General features: G+C 37.5%; 1 protein-coding gene across 2 annotated transcripts in view; it reads right to left on the bottom strand.

Moving 5' to 3' along the window:
• Window positions 1-20765, bottom strand: part of SUMO1 (small ubiquitin like modifier 1) — a 90519-nt gene that overhangs the window by 28591 nt on the left and 41163 nt on the right. For both annotated transcript variants that reach the window (XM_056808250.1, XM_007501916.3), the window contains exons 2-3: window positions 17426-17623; window positions 11179-11331 (exon numbers count right to left, since the gene is read on the bottom strand). In XM_056808250.1, coding sequence (XP_056664228.1) covers window positions 11179-11190 — 12 coding nt within the window. In that variant the 5' untranslated portion in view covers window positions 11191-11331; window positions 17426-17623. The remainder of the gene's footprint in view (window positions 1-11178; window positions 11332-17425; window positions 17624-20765) is intronic.

The following is a 20765-nucleotide window of genomic DNA, read 5'->3' as shown; positions in this document are numbered from 1 at the left end:
GCTTCAAAGGTTCTCAAAGTGTCTCCTATGCAAATGTTCTCATAATACAAGCTTCCATGAAAAATACAATCAGATAACTTTGTTCAATGATCCTCTGATTTTTACTATCAAATAAAGAAATAAACAGGGAAATGTACATTCAAAGGCAATGACTACGGTAGCAGCAAACTACAGTGGAAAAGTAAGAATAAGGTAAAGTAAGATGAAAAAAGTAGCAAAAACAGCTTTCCCTCTACCTCAAAACTCATCCAAACAGATCCATAAAACACAATCCACCAAATCCAGATGGGAAAATTCAAGGAAAAGTCAATGAGTCACTTTTCCAGTCCTAGTCAGCATAGAGAGGTCAATGGACCCTGAGAACTAAGTCTGGCTAGGAGAGGTTGTACACCCTGGTAGAAGAAGTCCCAGACTCAAAACAGGACACCATGACAGTAACAGGGCACCCAGTGCGTCATGTATAGAGGTTAGACTAAGGAGGTAGCCCATACCCAAAATAAAGAACAGAGGCTGGCAGACTCTATTCAGTGTGTGAAGAAAAGAGCAAGCTCAGAAACAAACCTCAGAGCTAGAACTCCAAAAGCAGGGCAGGGTCCCAGATCAGTTTCTAGAAATCTGAAACCTATAGAAAAAATAACCAAGACAGTAATCTAAAAGGCAAGCTTGTAGTTTTGTCACATTGAACCATTACTTTTTCCAGCTGCATAAGCCAAGACTTGGATCCAGCAGCAGCCTGATGTTGTATAGTCCCACATCCAAGTCAGAAACTTGCAGAGCTAAGGATTGGGGGGGGGGGGGGGGGGGGGGAGTATTCAAACTTTGCCCTGAATCACTTTGAGAGTCCAGAAAGTTTGCACGTCCCCAGACACACTATTTCCTGAGATTCTGGAATGACACAACACCCAAAAAACCAGCAAATGAACTAGCTCAGACCTTCCCTCTAGAAAATGAAACAAAGCAAACCCTAATATTAAGGTCAAAGTGGACTGAATGCCAGGCTTAGAGGACGGGAGAAGGGTCTGGGTTCAAATTTGCCCTCAGACCCTTCCTAGCTACATGACCCTGGGCAAGTCACTTAACCTTACTGCTCTTCTGCCTTGGAACCAATATATAGTATTGATTCTAAAATGGAAGGTAAGGTTTGGGTTTTTTTTTTTTTATGAACAAATAAAAAAACAATCTCACCATAAAATATTATGGAGACAGAGATGCTCAGGACACAAATCCAGTGAAAGAGAACAACTCCAAAACATCTTAAAGCAAAGCCTCCAAGAGTAACAGTATGGGCACAAATTCAACTACAATTCCTGGAGGACATTAGTTCTTAAAAGCATTAAAAAAGCATTTTTACAAAGGAAATGAGATTGCTAGATTTAAAAAAATGGGAAAGAAATAAATTATAGAGGATAAAGAATTAGAAAGGAAATTAACAGGTTGGCACAAAAAAACACAAAACCTTGTCCAAGCAACAAATACTCTCTGAAAATTAAAATAGACTAAATAGAAACCAATGACTGTGATACAACAAAAAACAATAAAACAAAGTTAAAAGAAAAAGTCAAAAGACTGAAAAAATGGAATAAAACGTAAGAAAGGAATAGACAAACCTTAACACTGGCCAAATCTAACACACCACCTGTTTTTGTATATTAAAAACATAAAAACCAATCAGCTCATGAGTCATATAAAAAACAGAGCAGAGTGCTGGATTTGGTCCACAGGCCATAGTTTGCTGCCTTTGACATAAGGTCTCTCATTGCAAAAAAATAACCTGGAAAACAGATCAAAGAGAAAAAAATGTAAGAATCATTGGACCACTTAAAGGTTATGACTAAAAAAGAGTAGAGACATTCTTTCTCAAGAAATTCTGAAAAAAACCTACCCAGGTCCCTTAAAATCAGAGGCAAAGAGTAGAAATAGAAAAAATTCAGTCACCTTTTCAAAGAAACTTCAAAGTGCAAATGCCCAAGAACAATATATCAAAAATCCAAATCAAAAGAAAAAATATTGCAGACAGAAAAAAAAAAAGAATTTAAGTACCAAGGAGTCATGATAAGGATCAAACACAATTTAGCAGCCTCTACTATAAAGGAGAAGCAAGTTTAGAATATCAAACTCCAGAAGGTAAAGGATATAAAGGCTTATAGTTAAAAATAAATTGCTGAGTAAAACTGATTTTATAATCATAGAAGGGGAAAAATGGGCCTTTAATGAAACAAAAGATTCTAGCATGAAAAGACCAGAGGTATGAGGAAATCTTGACGTTCAAACACAGATGTTAAAAGAAACAATTTCTAACTGTGTGAATTTGGAGAAAATTATTTCACATAACTAGGATGCACCAGTAAACATTTATATAAAAAGGTAGAGTTTTTCTTTCACTGTCAATGGGGGTTGGGGTGGGAGAGAAAAGCAAATTTTTGCTGACTGAACAAAATAAAATCTCAAGGCCTTGGTTTAAATCTGATTCTACTGTTGTGTATCCATGAGCAAGGTACTTGGCCTCTCTGGCTTCAGATTCCTCATCTATATCCGGTGCAGGCTAGACATTATATTATCTCTGAGAATAGGGTTCAATCTATGATCCTTTGCCCTGTGCAGAGTCCAAACAGAAAAATTTTCCTTAAGATGAGCTCTTTCAAATGCTACACTTTGCAAATGACACTGTCCATATTGTAGGAAGTTCCACAATACTACAGGGTCTCCTCAATGAGAATTATATAGGATCATAAGATGAAATCCATGAGTGAACAAAAGAAATCATTTAATAGTCCACTTTGGAAAAACCAAATAGGAATAATGCTTCCCTCACAGGGTTGTTGTTAGACTCAGTTGGGATATTTGTAAACCATAATGGGCTATATAAATGCTAACTATCACAGCTATTATTATTGGACAAGCACCATAATGGGAAATAAGCTAGGCTCAAAAGTGAAAGGGAACTGAGGAGAGGCTCATGAATTTGGGAAATTGAACTGTAAACAATCTGAAATTTGAAATCCTTAAATCAACCCCTGACAACAAAATCAATCTATCTATCTATCTATCTATCTATCTATCTATCTATCTATCTATCTATCTATCTATTTTTACACCAAAATTCTCCAAAACACTTTATACAGTTGGAAGCCACAGGCCACCAAATCTCAGAAGAAAGCAAAGTTTCAGATGGCCCAAAAAGCAAAGGAGAGATGCACTATGCATACATAAAACTTGCACGCAATAAGTCCTAATAACAGTGATGGAAAACCTATGGCACAAGTGCCAAAGATGGCATGAAGAGCCCTCTCTATGGGCAAGTTGCCATCCCAACCCCCAGAGTTCATTACTAGAAAGGCAAAAGGCTTCAGGCAGAGCCGCTCCCCTCCCCCCTCTCCACCATGCCTGATGACATTTGTTCACATCACTGCCCAGCAGCCCAATGGGAACACTTTCTCCCTCCCGTGTGGGTTAAGAGGGGGTGGGGGATGGCAGCATGTGGTCTCTGGAGGGCAGGGCACAGCATACAGTCTCTAAAAGATCCCATCATTGTCCTATAAAAATGTAGGACCTGCAAAAGAGAGGGAACAAGTACATAGTGTTATTAATGAATAGTCTGAGTGCTGTACAAATCCCCTGGGAATCATGAAAGACAAAGAAATTCTTCCACTGCCCTGAGTAGGTTCTTTATAGAAGGATTTGTAGAAAGACATTAAGGATCACAGTTTTAAAGCTGAAAGGTACACCTAAGAGACAGTCATTTAGTCCAATTCCCTCATTTTATAGAGGAAGAAATTCAGACTCAGAAAGATTTTTAATGACTTGCCTGAGGTCACAAGTAGCATGCCACATGAATCCAAAAGTCTGCTGAATTCAGGTCTTTCTATGGTACCACACTGCCTTTGGCAGAACAAGAATCACAAAATTCTTAATCCTGAAGAATTTTTTTTTTCAACATAATTTCCACCATCTTCACCTGTACCCACCTCCCTGAAGTTATCCTGTATCAAAGCATATGTTAACAGGATTTGGAGTATATTGTCAAATTCTTGTTAAACGGTAGCATAGTAATAAGGTAACACCTAGTTTTAAATTCAAATTCCACCTTTGACTCTTGCTACATGACTAAAAGCAAATGACAACTTCAAGTCCCAATAGCTTCTTTTGTAAAACGGGAATAAAAATTCCTATATAAGGACATACTAGGTTATTGCAGTGATCAGAGGAGACAAGCCTTACTGCATTACACTGACATCAGCTATCACCCTTATTTGTTGGAGGATATCTTTACCTCTTCAACATTTGCAACATATTTAAGGAACCCAAGCAATAAAGAGTTTTGTAGTACTCCTTTGCTTATGCTCATTATCATTATGTTCATTATCATAAGCAAAGTCAGATGAGATGACCAAATGTCTCAGAATGTGGTTTCTTATTGTCTTTGGACAAAAGTCTTTCCAAGGAGAAACATCCTTTCACTTTACTGAAACTTTCTTGTATCTTCTATTTTTTAATCACTAAGCAGTCAATAACACTGATATACCAATTCTTAGATATCCCAGTTCCCTCTTCAACTATTCTCCATCAATATCACTGGGGAAGAAGTTTACATAGACCTGGGGGCCAAACATATCTCTATTCAAATACTATTCCTTTTTTTCCCTCTTCTGGGTTTACTTGGATTCATTAGAATTTTTTTTTTTCCCTTGGGAGAAGTTGGGTAGCTCAGTAGATTCTGGACCAGGCCTAGAGATAGTGAGGTCCTGGGTTCAAATCTGACCTCAGACACTTCCCAGCTGTGTGACCCTGGGTAAATCACTTAACCCCCATTGCCTAGCCCTTACCACTCTTCTGCCTTAGAACAAATACATAGTAAGGTAAGGGTTTAAAAAAAAAAAAGAATTTTTTTTCCTTAAACTTGATCTTTAGAAGCAATCAACTGCTTTCTTATAGTTCCCAAAATGTGGGTAAGCACTGTGTAACATTTAATAAAGCAGGCACTAGTTCCCTACAGACATTCAGTCAATCATGTAGCCTTTGATGTTATAGAATCCACTGGATTAAAAAGAGCTAGAAGGCTAAGATGCCAGTCCCAGCTCTACTTCTATAAGGATTTCCACACCTTCAATTTGCAAATCTATGCAGAATATGGCCAATTCTAAAGGTAAAGCCCTTACCTCCCTTTCTATACTGTATAATGGCTCTAACTCTTGCACTATTTTCTCTGGACATTCCAATACCCCAAACTCACCACTTATAAACAAACTCTTTCCTCAAAAGCTTACTTTCACCACCTTCCTTATATCATTACTTCTGTTAGAAGTACCAGTATTTACTCAGTCTTTCATCTTGGAAATCTCTGATCCTTTCTTCTCTAATTACAATCAGTTGTCAAGTCCTATTAATTTTACCTCACTTTTCACTCCCATCATCCTAGTCTAGGCCTCATTACCACTTTCCTAAACCAGGAGTTTAAAAAACCACAGAGGCAAATCCAGGCATGGAGTTCTGCAGATTAAGAATGGTTGTTACATTTTTAAAAACAACTTAATTTTATATTTAAATGCAAAAAATCATTCTTAACCACATTGGGCAAGGGATCCCTTTATAGTGCAAAAACATTCTTGGTATCACTGACCAAATAATCTTCCTTCTGCAGAAGTCTGCTCACCTCACTCTTCTGTTCAAAACCCTTCTCACTTCTGCCTGTAAACTGAAGTTTAAACACCTTAGTCTTGCATTCAAGGACCTCCACCATCTGGCATCAACATTTCTTTATAGCTTTATCTCACAGAATTCCACTCTATACTTAAGCCTAACTAGACTACTGGCATTCCCTTCATATTCCACATGCTTTCTTTGCGCTATGCCCTTGCTCATGCTATTTATTCCCCACCACCACCATGCCTTTCCATTCTCCCATCCCTAACCCTACTCCACTAACCCTCTCTGAAGCCTACTGAATTTCTACCTATCCTTTAAAGACCAATTCAAATGCTTTCCACTCAAGCTGTTAATAACTTTTCTTTACAATCTAAGACTTCACAAGGTACTTTATACCTCTCTCTCATGCACTTATGCACTGGTTATTTGTATACATGCTATATTCTAGTATTCAACTGACTATACTACTGGCTTTCAATATTTGTTGAATGAATAAAGAGAAGGTGTTTTGACAACTAATAGATCTTGCTTCCTTCGGCTAGCTTCCATAGCTTCCAAAATAGGAAAAATAGCCTCCCTAATCGAGTAGTTAAGTTCTTCCATTTACTAAAAGAAGTACCCAAAGTCATTGATATTATAAATACAACTCATACCTGAATAGAGTACCAGGCCTGAAGACAGGAAGATTCATCTTCCTGAGTTCAAATCTGGCCTCAGCCACTTACTAGTTGTATGACCCTAGCCAAGCCACTTATCTCTGTTTGCCTCATCTATAAAATATAAATATAAATATAAAATATAGTTTCCTCATCTATAAAATGAGCAGGAGAAGGAAATGGCAAAACTATTACAATATCTTTGCCAAGAAAACCCCAAATAGGGTCACAACGAATCAGACAGGACTGAACAACTACAATTAAATATTAAGATTAAATATTAAATGTAAAATTCTCCCTAAGTTGAAATACTCAGTAACAGAATGAAGTTTTAGTAAGTCAGTTAACAAGCATTAATTGAAGTGAAGCCCTTACTTCACAAAGGCACAGTGCTAAGTTCTGGAGATACCAAAGTGAAAGAGACAGTCACTGTATTACCTATAGGATAAATTAGAGATTATCAACAGAGACTAAGGCTAAACCATTCTAAGACAAAAGGTATGGATTTAAAAAAAAAAAGAAAAGATATGGCAAGGAGGTCAGTGTCATTGGACTACAGAGTTTATGAAGGGGAGAAGGTATAAAGAAACCAAAAAGTACAGGGGGACCAGATTATGAAGCTCTTTGAATATCCAACAGGGAATTTTATATTTAATCCTGGAGGTGACAGGGAGTCATTGGAGTTCATCAAAGATGAGGAATGACAAGGAATGTCTTGCACCTTAGGGGAAGATCAATTTGACAGCTCACGGGAGGATGCTCTGAAACAGGAAGAAACTTAAGGTGACAAAACCAATCAGAAGGCTAATGCAACAATCCTAATTCAATCAAGTAAATATATATTTAAATTCTGTCCATTTCCTGGAATTTCTTCATTCAAAGCAGAGGGGCCAAATTAGGTACTTAAAAGAAAAAGTAATCTCTGCTATAACAGTTCCCACTAAATCATGAGGCCTGAAAAAGTAGAAGATGCCTACTGTGTCACTTCTTTCCAAGTACCCTCCCTATTTCCTATTTACTAATGGAAAGTGTGGTAATAAAAATAACAATAACTAACAAGAAATAGCATTTTAAATATGCAAAGGGCTTTACATGTTATTTTATTTGAAATGAAAAAAAAAACAACAAAGATATTTATACTCTTCAAGTCTTAGGTTTTATAATATGAACTATTTAACCTTCTCTGGTGATATAAAAATGATCTCTGCATTCAGATTCCAAAACAACTACTTTAACGAAAGGTTTCTTTATCCTGGCTTATAATTACAACCTGCAGCTTCCACAAGGGGCAATTCTTCAATCAGCCTCATGCAGGCAGCAAAATGAAAATGTTTCCTTCCCCCAAAGTACACTGTGTATAAAACATTGAATTTAATAATGTATTTTTCAGGGGGCAGCTGGGTGGCTCAGTGGTTTGAGAGCCAGACCCAAAGATGGGAGATCCTAGGTTCAAATCTGACCTCAGACACTTCCCAGCTGTGTGCCCCTAGGCAAGTCATTTAATCTCCATTGCCTAGCCCTTACCACTCTTCTGCCTTGGAACCAATACAAAATATTGATTCTAAGACAAAAGGAACGGTTTTTTTAAAAATTTATTTTTCAGTATCACCTTAGCTCAAATCACAGCTAAGTTTGTATGTATTAAATTTTCATTTACAATCAGTTCAACAAAATCATTCCAACTTCAAGCTAATGCTAAGATTAGCAGCATAAACAATCATTAGACAGCTACTTAAAAAACACTGGAGGATAATGCTATCCCCACAGAAAAAAATTACTATATAACTGAATCTTTTGTATTTTTTAAGGTGCATTCATGATACAAAGTTGAATCCTATCAAAAACAGATTCAAATCAAATGATACCCCACCTCAAAAGTAACTACTACAAGTAAAATTCTTGTATAACGGATTCCACTAGACATCTTTTTGTTGCAATGGCATTGCTACAACTAATAAATTTCTGGAAATCATATTTTTAGTCTGCTGATGCCAAAACAAAGCAGCTGATGTTGGACCTCTTTGAAATGAAATAAGGAGAGAAAATTGGTACTCTGAACCTCTGAGGATGGGGGGAATGTTCCACTCAAATCACTCTTGCCTCTACTTTTCCTAGGATGTTAATATATCATCACAGGTGAAAACCTTAGAAACAACAAAAAGTCTCAAAATATTCCCTTTCACAGATGAAGAAATAAAAGGCCCATTTCCAGGTAACAACTTCTAGATCTTTGTTTTGCTTTAATGTAGGCATTCAGATGACTTCTGAGAAGCTAAAATTTTGTAATGGAAAGAAACAGGCTCTGAAGGGAAAAAAACTTCAGATCCCAACTCTGCTACTTTGGGACCTTGGGCAAGTCTTTCAACCCCTCTGGACTTCAGAGGCCTCATTTATAAAATCAGTTCCAAGTTTACGATCCTACATTTGGATATAGGATCATATAGGATGAGTTACCAAGAACTACAATTAAAACATTATAATCATTACAGATGATGGCTCTTCCAAACCAATGCTCTAAGAAAGAATTTTTTTCAGTCATTATCTAGTGATCATTTGAGGATTCCTAAATCCATAGTTTATGGTTGTCAGTCCTGTTCCTTAACACCATTGAAATAAAGGAGTTTCATTTTACCTCCAAAAGCAAGTAATTCTCTGCAATGAGAGCTAGCCCAATAAAACTTTTTAAAAGTTTAACATTTTTCATTTTAAAGGCAAAAATGTAAGAACTATTCCTTGGTTTTCCTCTTATGACTGATGATAGATAAACTAAGAGGTCACTAAAATTAATGTCCTTCCAATGGGCCTTAATGTAGAAGTTTTTATCATTGTTCATGATATTCTATAAATTGAATAGCATTATACTTGAAAATGTAGAACTTCTGCTCTTAAAAGGTTTTTTCATCTTTTTTTTAAATCCGTCCTTTCATCTTCTAATAAATGTAATTGGATGACCTGAATTCCCTATCCAGAACTATCAATTTACCTCTGAACTTTCCAATGAATTACCAGTATTTCACACTTCTTGCCTACTTTATTCTGGAGCAAGATATTCAGTAATTTTTTTCCTTAGGAAATTCCCTTCTATTTTGAGGTTGCTAGGTGTCACAGCAGATACAAGCACTATATCTGAAATTTTTTAAAAATCATAAACTTAAATGGGCCTTAGACTCTTTATCAACTCTGTAATCCTGAGCAAGTGACTTAACCTGTCTGCCTTAGTTTCCTCCACTGTAAAATGGAGGATAATAATGGTACCTACCTCTCAAGATTGTTTTGAGAATCAAATAAGATATTTGCAAATCATCTGACCTATAGCAGGTGCTTAATAAATGCCTGTTTGTATCCTTGTAGTTCACTTATCCCTCAAACTACTTTTACAAAAAATTTGTAACATGTTTCCCAAGTAGTCCTAAATATCAAACAAAATGATGAAACATTTTACATGTATTCTCTGACTGGTAACTGAAAAACATTTTAATGAGATATGTTATGATCATATTCAGATACCAGCTTGGGAATTAGCCTATTAACGTTCCCTGTACTACCTAGAACTAACCTAAATAATGCTTGGCCTTTTACAACAGAAACACGTTTCCTTCCAATTGTCTCACTTTCCAAAAATCAAAGGTTTCCCTCAATAGCAGTGATGTTGAGAACTGGCAAATAAACAGACACGTGGATAAGTTTGCTAAATTTAAAATTCCAACCCAGCTGTAGTGTTTTGAATCAAAAGAAAAAAAATTTAGGCCTTTCTTTCATATGAGCTAATTGACTGTATTATTACATTTTGACATTAATGGAATACTTCGAACTTAACAAGTGCACTGTAAATTAGCTATAAACACAGGACTAACTACGGAGGAAGTGGGAAAAGGCTCCTCTACAAAGATTCTGGTTGGGCTCAAAGCCTAAATTAATTCACCCAGACTAAGATGCAAACGGGGTATACTGGTATAATAGCTTTCGGAAGCCCGCGGGAAGCTCCCTCTACGTTCCTATCCTTTTGTTTTACTCCGGGGTGGACGCAAACATCAGTCATCACTAGGCCAATGCCTAAATAAAGGGCTGGGGTGGACGAGCTCGAGGTTGTTCAATCCGGAGAGACGCCGAACTAATCGAAAGTAACAAAAGAAAAAGTTCACCGAACAAGGGGAGCTGCCGCCACCCCATCCACGGGGGGGGGGGGGGGGGGGGGCGGCATGGGGGTATGGGGGTGGGGAATCGTGGGAGTAAAAGCTCGAGCGTTGGGGCAGAGCCGAGACTGGCCCTGTCGCGGGCCCAGTCGCCAGGCTGGAAGCCGGCGCTGTCGGGTTCCCAAGCGACCTTGCAGCCCTGGCCGCCTAAGCTTTCCTAGCTTCGGAAAGGGAATCCGCGGTTCAGTCGGTTCCCCCATCCCCCCCACCACCACCCCCCTGCTCGAGGCTCTGTCGGCCGCCGGCGACAAGCAGCCTCTCCCGTTACATAACCAGGCCTAGACGCTCGCAGCCGTCGCCAAGTGCTATGGGGCCCTGCGGCACCCCGGAGGCACAGCCGCACCCTGGGGGCCTTCGCCAGGGCGGCAGGATGGGCTCTGCGGCCGGCAAATACCCGGTGTGAGGGGCCCAGGACCTGAGATGCCTGGAGCGCCCCGGGGCAGAGGGAGGTGCCTAGACAACTCGCAGAGAAAGAGATTCCAGCATCTGGAGGCCGATCCCTGGACGTCTTAGAGCCGGCGCTAGCTCCGGCTCGCTGCTCGCCCCGCGCCCACAGCCCCCTCCCCTGTATAGTCTGCCCTCTCCTCCCCGCCCCCATTCCCGGCCCTAGCCAAGGGGCCGGTGGAACCGCGAGATCGCAGGCTCCAGGCCGACTCCCCGGCAAGCCGCGACCATAAATCGCCTACCTGGTCAGACATGGCGACGGCTCCTTCTTGGGGGTCTCGGCACGATACCGGCCTGGGAAAGGCGAAAATCACTCTCCGGGATCCGAAAGCTGTCTCTCTCTTCCCCACAGCACAACACCGCGGCCGCAGGGACTTCCGATGCGCCTGACGTCACTTCCGTTCCCCGCCCAGAAAAGGAGCGAAGACTTAAGGGAGGAGGTAGGAGAAGCGGGAAGAGGGGCTGTATGTTGGGGGTGGGGGTGTCCCGGACCGACCCTGTGGGGTAACCCGGGGGAGGTTATGCTGGGCCCAATCCCCCTCGGCCCTTGCCTGCGGCTCGAGCTAGTTAGCGCGGTGCCGAAGCTCCTATGGAACCCCTGATGGGGGGCCCGTCCCAGCCACCCATTAGGAGGGTGAATGGCACCCTCATTCTAGGACCTTAGAGCTGGCTCAGCTCATCTCGCTTCCGTTCTACACCGGGAAACTGAAGCCCACAGCAGTGAAGGGAGCTTGCCCAAGGTTGCAATGGCCCGTCAACAAGAACGTATTAAGTGCCTACTACATGCCAGGCATATAGGACTAAGAGCTGAAGATACAAAATGGACAAAGAAAAGCAAAAACAGCCTCGCCCCAGGGGCTCATGCGCTAGTTGGGGAGACAAACAATGTGCATACAGACAGACAAGATAAAATTTACAGGTTAAAGTGTAGGTGATCTCACGGAAGCCGTAAGCATTAAGGGTGATTCTGAGGGGGTGAACTGGGACTCGAAGAACAACATTCTGGGCATGGTACACAGTGAAGATGCACGGAGTCGGGGATGAAGTGTCTTTGTGCGGGGCTCAGAACCGAGATGTTCTAGGAGAGAGGGGCTGGGTGATGTGCAAAGAGTCCTGGGTTCTAAGCAGGTTTTGCCGTTTACTCCCCATGATTGGGCAAGCCGCTTTTCTCCTGCCCCTTTCGGCCCTAAGTCTTTGATCCAGTGACTATAGAGCCTGGGCTCCTTCCTTCACTAAGTGGATTCTGTCCACTCGAGAGCTCCCGAGAATACAACTTTAGGTGTCTTTTGATGGCTTGTTTTCAGAATCACAGAATTTGGGAGTTAGAATAAACTTATCTGGTCCAACTCCTGCCAAGGAAATCTTCACTGGAACATACTTAGCAAAAGGTCATACAGTCTCTGCTTGAAAACCCCTCAAAGGAAATCTCCACCTTTTAAACCCTTTCTCCCGGAGTTTTTCCTAGCAAATCCAAATTCGCTTCCTGGTTCTGCCCTTTGAGAGAAAAGCCCTTCATATTCTTGAACACAGCTATCAACTATGTCCCCCTAAATCTGTCCGAAGTTAAACTCCCTTTCAACTTCTCACAACCTTTGATCAGCTTGATTGCCCTCATCTCTACCCATTCTAGCTTATCAATGACATTAAATTGTGATAACAAAACTGAACATAATATTCCCAATGAGATCTAATGAGAACTAACTGCAACAAGTCTATTACTTTTCTATTCCTGCTTTCCTTCCTCCAAAAGGAAGGTTTAGAAGGATTGGGTTGAGGCATTTCAAAACTTCCTTTTCAGAATAAAAATAACCCTAGAAAGAATAATTCATTAAGATTTGAACATCTCATCCTATATTAGATCCTATTATATTTATCCTGTGTATAAATATTTCCTCCCTTCATGAAGATCACAAATCATTAAAGGAAGATCTAAATTCCTGCCCAGAGGAAATTACCACATAGGGAGACATCATTCTGGTGATGAGCCTTTTCTACCTTAGGTAAAAGGTATGTCTTCTGATTAAAAAAAAAAAAAAACTAGTCCCAAGTTTTTACTGGAAGTCTTTCTAGCTTGGTAAAACCTGCCTAGAGCACCAAGTGGATATAAAGTACAAAAACTGGTTTAAGGAAGACTCATCTTTCTGAGTTCGAATTTTACATCAGGCACTTACTAGCTATGTTTCCCTAGACAAATCAACTTACCCTGTTTTGCCTCAGTGTCTTCATTTGTAAATTGAGCTGGAGAAAAGAATGGCAAACCACTCCAGTATCTTTGCCAAGAAAACCCCAAAATGAAGTCATGAAGAGTTGGACACAACTGAAATGATGAACAATAATAAAAGAATCTGCCTGATACCCTGCTGGTATGGTTATTGATAACCCAATGTTACCTCCTCCAGAATAGGCACTGGAGTAGGACTTTAGTGTAGATAGCCTGGTTAGTAAAGCAGTTAAATAAGGGGTTGGAAAACAAAGCAGTTTTAAAAAAAAAAATGGATGTGGGGGATGATGAGACAGGAAATGAACAGAGCTATAGATCATGATATAGATCAGAGTGAGCTGCTATAGTGAGCAGTGCTAAGGATCCCTAGGAAAAGTAATTTCTATTCTGCTGTTTCCATGCCATGATTGAATTTATTCTATTCATATTCAAAGTAATAATTATTAGTTGTGTATTTCTCTCCATTCTATTTTTTGTTTTTCCTTCTCTGCCTATCTTTTTATTCTAGTCCTCAGAAATATAATTTTCTTCTAACCACTACCTCCCAAATCCACACCCCTTCTAAGATTTCCTCCTTTATTTCCTTACTTAAGCCTATTTCTTTTTTTTTTAACCCTTACTCTCCATCTTAGAATCAATACTGTGTATTGGTTCCAAAGCAGAAGAGCAATAATGGCTAGGCAATGGGGTGTTAAGTGCCTTGCCCAGAATCAGTGAGGAAGTGTCTGAGGTAACATTTGAACCCAAGACCTCCTGTCTCTGAGTCTGGTTCTCAATCCATTGAACCACCTAGATGCCTCCTACCCTTCTATTTCTTAATACAAACATCCTCTAATATTCCCTAATTTATCTTATCCTCTTACCCTCTTTTCTCTTAATCTATACACCCTTCTAAGAGTCCCTCTCTTACCTTTATTCCTTGCCTTCCTGTTTCCTTATAAGTTAAATGTTTTCCATTCTCTATATATCTATATTACTCCTTTTTACCTAGATCTGATGAAAATAAGGTGCTATTATTACCAGCCCTCCATCCCCTCCTCTTCCCTGTTGCAGTTTTTCTATTCATGCCTATTTTGTATGAGGGATTGTTCCATTTTATACCTACTTCCCCAATTTTAATTTTACTCATTCCATTATATAAAACACAACCTCAAAATTTCTATCTATATATGTCCTTTCAAACTTCCCAAGTAATCATATCATTCTTAATGTTTATATGTAACATTTTCTCATATGAGAAGTAAACAGTTTGACTTTATTGAATTCTTTATAATTGGTCTTTCATGTTTGTCTTCTTATGTTTCTTCTCATTCTTGTAGATAATTTTTCTATTTAGTTCTGGTCTTTTCTTCAACAATACTTGAAAGTTTTCTATTAAATAACCGTCTTTTGCCTTGCATGATTATGCTCAGTTTTGCTGGGTAGGTCATTCTTGGTTGTAAACCAGGTTCCTCTGCTCTTCAAAATACTGTATTCCATGCCCTTAACTATTTTAATGTAGAAGTTGCTAAGTCTTGTTTATCCTGATTATAGTTCCACAGTATTTAAATTGTTTCTTTCTAGTTGCTTGTGGTATTCTTTTCTTCTTAACTTGGAAGTTATGAAATTCAACTATGATGGGATTCTGAGTTTTCATACTGGAGTCTCTTACAAGTGGTTATCAATGGAGTCTTTCTACTTTATTCTCAACTTCCAAAACTTCAGGGCAATTTTCCTTAATTTCTTGAAGTATAGAGCCAAGACTTTTTTTTTTTAACCTATAACTTTCAGGTAGTTCAAAAACTCTTTTATTATGTCTCTTATTTTCCAGGTCAGTTGCTTTTATAGTAAGATGTTTCATATTTTCTTCTATTTTTTATTTTTGTTTAATTATTTCTTGTCTTAAGTTATTAGCTTCACTTTGTCCCATTCTTATTTTTAAAGAGTTATTTTCTTCATTGAGTTTTTGCATCTCTTTTTCTAATTTTTCTTGGTTTTCTTGCATTTTTTTCTAATTTTCCCTCAACCTTTCTCATTTAACATAATTTATTTACAGATATCTCAGACTCTTCCTTCCCCACATCACAGAAGACATCACCCAGCAAACAAAAATATATATATAAATAAATAATGTCTTTCATGTTTCCATTTTTCAGTTTATTTTTTGGATTGTTAACATTCACAGGTTATTCTTCAAATAGTGTTAAGATTAGAATTCTCTGGAGATTATATCTTAAGTTATAATTATTTATTAAATAATAAAAAGCAGGCCAGAGAAAAAGAAGGCACCAGCCACATGTGTCCAGACACTCCCTTAATAGCCTCCTCCCCAGGCTCAGTACATAAGCTTCACAGCCAGACCTCAGGCATGCACCAAGCAAGCATCCTCCTAGCCACTTCTTCTGTTCATGTTTCCAAGGCCAAAAAAACCTATTTCCTTCCCCCAATCCAATTATGCATCTTGTGATATCCCTATCCTGAGCTCTTCAATTTGGACTCCAGATCAGAGGTGGGTCTTCTAGATGCCAGAAGTCACCACAAGGTCCTTGGAAAGGCAACATAGCACCCATCCCCTCAAAGAGATATGATTCAAAGGTTAAGAAGTAAAGTCCTTTGCTTTAAAATCCAAAGGTTGTCTTAGAGTACCAAAAAAAGAGGGTATAGGCTAGTGTTAAATTTCCACAGTATTAAATCTGTAGCTGTGAATAATGTTCTCTTGCTTCTACTCATTTTTCTGTTTCTCATCTCATTTAGTTCTTTCCAAGTTTTATTAAAAGTAGCCTGTTCATCTCACAGCACAGTAGTATTCTATTACAAATCAAATGCCACAATTTGTTTAGCCATTCCCCAAATGATGGCCATCCCCTCAATTTTCAGTTCTTTGTCACCACAAAGAGAGCAGCTATAGACATTTTGGAACATAAAGATTCTTTTCTTTTTTCCCTCATCTCCTTAAGAAATAAGCCAGTAATGGTATTTCTGGGTCTAATGGTATGAAGTTTTATAACTTGGGTATAATTACAAATTGCTCTCCAAAATGACTGGATCAGTTCACAATTTTATCAGCAGTGTATCAGCGTCCTAATTTTTCCACATTACCTCCAACATTTGTCAAGTCAATTTGATAGCTTTGAGATATCTCAGAATTGCTTTGCTTTGCATTTCTCTAATCATTAGTGATTTGGAACATTTTTTCCTACACCTACATGTGGCTTTGCTTTCTTCATGTGAAATTTATCTGTTTATATGTTTTGACCATTTATCAGTTGGAGGATGAGTCTTATTCTTCTAAATTTTACAAAGTTTTCTATATATTTTAGATATGAGAACTATATCTAAGAGGCTGTCTATAAAAAAATTTTCCCCAATTTTATGTTTTCCCCTCTAATCTTGACAATATGTGTTTTATTTGTACCAAAACTTTTGGGGGGCAGAGGGGTAGCTCAGTGGATTGAGAGCCAGGCCTAGAGACGGGAGGTCCTAGGTTCAAATCTGGCCTCAAACACTTCCCAGCTGTGTGACCCTGGGCAAGTCACTTGACCCCCATTGCCTAGCCCTTACCACTCTTCTTCCTTGGAGCCAATACATAGTATGTTGACTCCAAGACGGAAGGTAAGGATTTAAAAAAAAACAAACCTTTTTAATTTAATGTACTCTAAATGCTCTCCATATCTTTTGTACCCATAAATTCCTCTCCTATTCATCAATCTGAGAGGTAATATGTTCCCTATTCTTCTAAATGATTTATGCTATCTCCTATTTTGTCTATATGTCTCTTTATATTCTATTTATTTGTTTTTTTTTATTTCTTTTAAGTTCTTCCAAGAGTTACTTTTGGGCTTGTGTTTATTTTATGTTTTTCTCTGAAGTTCTGGAAGTGATATTCTTAATTTCACTGTCTTCAGAATTTGAACCCTATCTTCTCTATTTCCAAAGTAGTTACCTATGTTGGGTTCTTTCTCTTTTGCTTACTCATTTAAAAAAATTTTTTTAATTTTAGCAACCTATTTTTTATTGTTAATTTTATGCTTGTGTCATGCTTTGTTTCCTGTGTGTGGGAGATAATGTCTCAAGTTTCAGGTTTTTTGTTATTGCCTGAGTTCTCTGGGTATCTTTGACCTCTTTAGTTTTTCTCATTTCTGTATAACAGGGTCCCAAACAATACTTACCTCCTATCCTCTCACTCCCTACCGTCTCTCCAGAGGCTGTGAGTGTTGTCTCACCCCTCTATCTGGAAACTATAACTAGGAAATCTGCTTTCTTAGGGTTCTCTCAGCAACCGCACTCACCCATATGTGTTTTTTCCTCCTCTTCTGTAGCCACGGTTTGAGAGAATATCTGGGCTGTGCACCTAGCCCCCACAATCTTCTTGTCAGCTGCTCAAACCCCACACAAGTCAGTTCACTGAAGGTTCCAAAGTTGAGGCTGTACCCTATACATGTTTCTCCAGGCCTTGGTGTTTGTTGATTCAGTGCTCAGACTGCCACCTAGAGCAAGAAAAACATTAAAAAATAAGAAACATACTTGGAGTTAAAATAAAGGACTAGAGTAAAATATATTATGCTTTGGCTAAAAAAAAAAAGCAGGGATAGCAAAAGTTACATCAAAGTTAAAACCAAAATAAATAAACAAAGAAATTACATTATGTTAAAAGATAGAGAAGATAACGGGCATTTACAATATTAAACCTATATATACCAAATGTTATATAACATCCAAAGTTTTAAAGGAAAGGCTAAAAGAGTTACAAGTGGAAAAAGATAACAAAACTATAATAGTGGGGGACTTTAACCTTTCCCTCTCATAACTAGAAAAATCTAACCAAAAAAATAAATAAGAAAGAAGTCAAGAAGATGAATAAAATCTTAGATAAGCTAGATATAATACATATCTGGAAAAACCTGAATGGGAATAGAAAAGAATATACCTCATCCTCAGTATTATATGGTCCCTTTACTAAAATTGACCATATATTAAGACACAAAAGCTTTATAATACAGAAAAGCAGAAATATTAAATGTATCCTTTTCAGATCCTAATGCAATAAAAATTATATTTAATAAGAAACTATGGAAACAATAAATTAGAGATTTAATAATCTTAAAGAAAGAATACATTAGAGAAAGTTATAGGAATAATAATTTTATTAAAGAAAATTAAAATGAGACAGCATACTAAAACCTACAAAATACAGTAAAAGTAGTAATTAGAGGAAAATTTATATCTCTAAATGCTATTATCAATGAAAGAGAATGAAGAGATCAACGAACTGGGTATGCAATTTTTTAAATTAAAACCAAAAAAACAAATTTAAAATCCCCAATTAAATACCAGATTGGAAATAAATGTTATACTAATAAATCAAATGTAAGAAAACCATTAATTAATTAATTAATTAATAAAACTAAAAGTTGGTTTGATTTTTTTTAATAGATAAACCGTTGGTGAATATGGTTTTAAAAAGAGAGAGAAGAAAACCAAATCACTAGCATCAAAAATGAAAGGAGTGAATTTACCGCTAATGATGATAAAATTAAAGCGATTATTGTAAGTTATTTTGCCCAATTATGCCAACAAATTTAACAATTTAAATGAAATGGAGAATACTGACAAAGATATAAACTGCCTAGACAAAGGGAAGAGATATAGAATATCTAAAATAAGCCTATTTTAGAAAAAGGAATTGAATAGGCCATAAATGAACTTCGTAAGAAAAAGGGATTTACTAGTGAATTCTACCAAACATTTAAATATCATCTAATTCCAATGTTAAATAAATTATTTTATCATTTTATGAAACAGATATGGTACTGATCAACCAAGAAAGAAAACTATACGCCAATTTCATTAATGAATATAATAGATGCAAAAAATCCTAAATAAAATATTAGCCAAGAGACTACAACAATATATCACAAAAATTATACATTATGACCAAACAGGATTTATACCAGATATGCAAGGGTGGTTTAATATTTTTAAAATGTCATATAATTAATTGCATCAACAAAAAACATAACAAAAATCATTTATCAATAGATGCAGAAAAGCTTTTGACAAAATACAACACTCATTCATATTAAAAACACTTGAAAGCATAGGCATAAATGGATTTTTCCTTAGAATGATGAGAAGCATCTTCCTAAAGCTATCAGCGAGCATTATTTGTAATGAAGATAAACTCAAAACCTTCCTAGTAAGATCAGAAGTGAAACAAAGATGCCCAATATCACCAATATTATCCAATATTTATTAGAAATGCTAATAACAGCAATAAGAAGAAAAAAATTTATGGAATCAGAATGGGCAAAGAAGTAATAAAACTACTTTTTTCCATGGATGACATGATGATTCATATAGAACATTCTAGAGACTCAACTAAAAAAAGTTGAAACTATCAATAATTTTGGCAAAATAGCGAGATATAAAATAAACCCACATAAGTCATTAGCATTTCTATATATCACTGACAAAGCCTGCAAAAAGAGATAGTAAGAGATCTATTTAAAATAAATGTAGACAGAATAAAATACCTGGGAGTATATCTAGCAAACAAACCCAAGAACATGACCCTAATTATAAAACACTTTTTATACAAATAAAGCCAATTTAAATAATTAGTTACAAATTCATTGTTCATGGGTAGGCATAGCTAATATGATTAAAATAACAATTATATGTATACTAATCTACTGATTCAATGCCATCCTAGTTAAATAACAAAAAATATTTTTTAAACTAGGGAAAAAAATTCATTTGAAAGAATAAAAGATGAAGAATATCAAAAGAATTAATGGAGGGAAACTGTAAAGGAAAGAGGTCTAGCAGTAACATATTTTAAACTGTATTAAAAAGCAGGAATTATCCAAACTGTTAATAAGCACATGAAAAAGTGTTCTAAATCTCTTGTAATCAGAGAGATGCAAATCAAAACAACTCTCACCCAGCACATTGGCTAACATGAAGCAAAGGAAAGTAATGAACGCTGGAGGGGGTGTGGCAAAGTCTGGACATTAATGCATTGCTGGTGGAGTTGTGAATTGATCCAACCATTCTGGAGGCTAATTTGGAACTATGCCCAAAGGGTGATAAAAGACTGTCTGCCCTTTGATTCAGCCATAGCACTGCTGGGTTTGTACCCCAAAGAGATAATAAGGAAAAAGACCTGTACAAGAATATTCATAGCTGCGCTCTTTGTGGTGGCCAAAAACTGGAAAACGAGGGGATGCCCTTCAATTGGGGAATGCCTGAACAAATTGTGGTATATGTTGGTGATGGAATAGTATTGTGCCCAAAGGAATAATGAACTGGAGGGATTCCATGTGAACTGGAACAACCTCTAGGAAGTGATGCAGAGCAAAAGGAGCAAAACAGGAGAACCTTATACACAGAGACTGATACACTGTGGTACAATAGAATGTAATGAACTTCTCCATTAGTGGCAATGCAGTGATCCTAAACAACTCAGAGGGAAAACTGTGGGAGCAAAAACACAAAAGGAAAACAACTGCTTGATTACATGGATTGAGGGGGATATAGACTCCAAATGAGCATCCCAGTGCAAACATCAACAACATGAAGATAGGTTTTGATCAAGGACACATTTAAACCCAGTGGAATTGTGCCTTG

Source organism: Monodelphis domestica, chromosome 8 (assembly GCF_027887165.1).
Source record: "Monodelphis domestica isolate mMonDom1 chromosome 8, mMonDom1.pri, whole genome shotgun sequence".
Taxonomy (NCBI): domain Eukaryota; kingdom Metazoa; phylum Chordata; class Mammalia; order Didelphimorphia; family Didelphidae; genus Monodelphis; species Monodelphis domestica.
The sequence above is the reverse complement of the archived record's forward strand: the minus strand, read 5'-3'. Positions and strand labels throughout refer to the sequence as shown.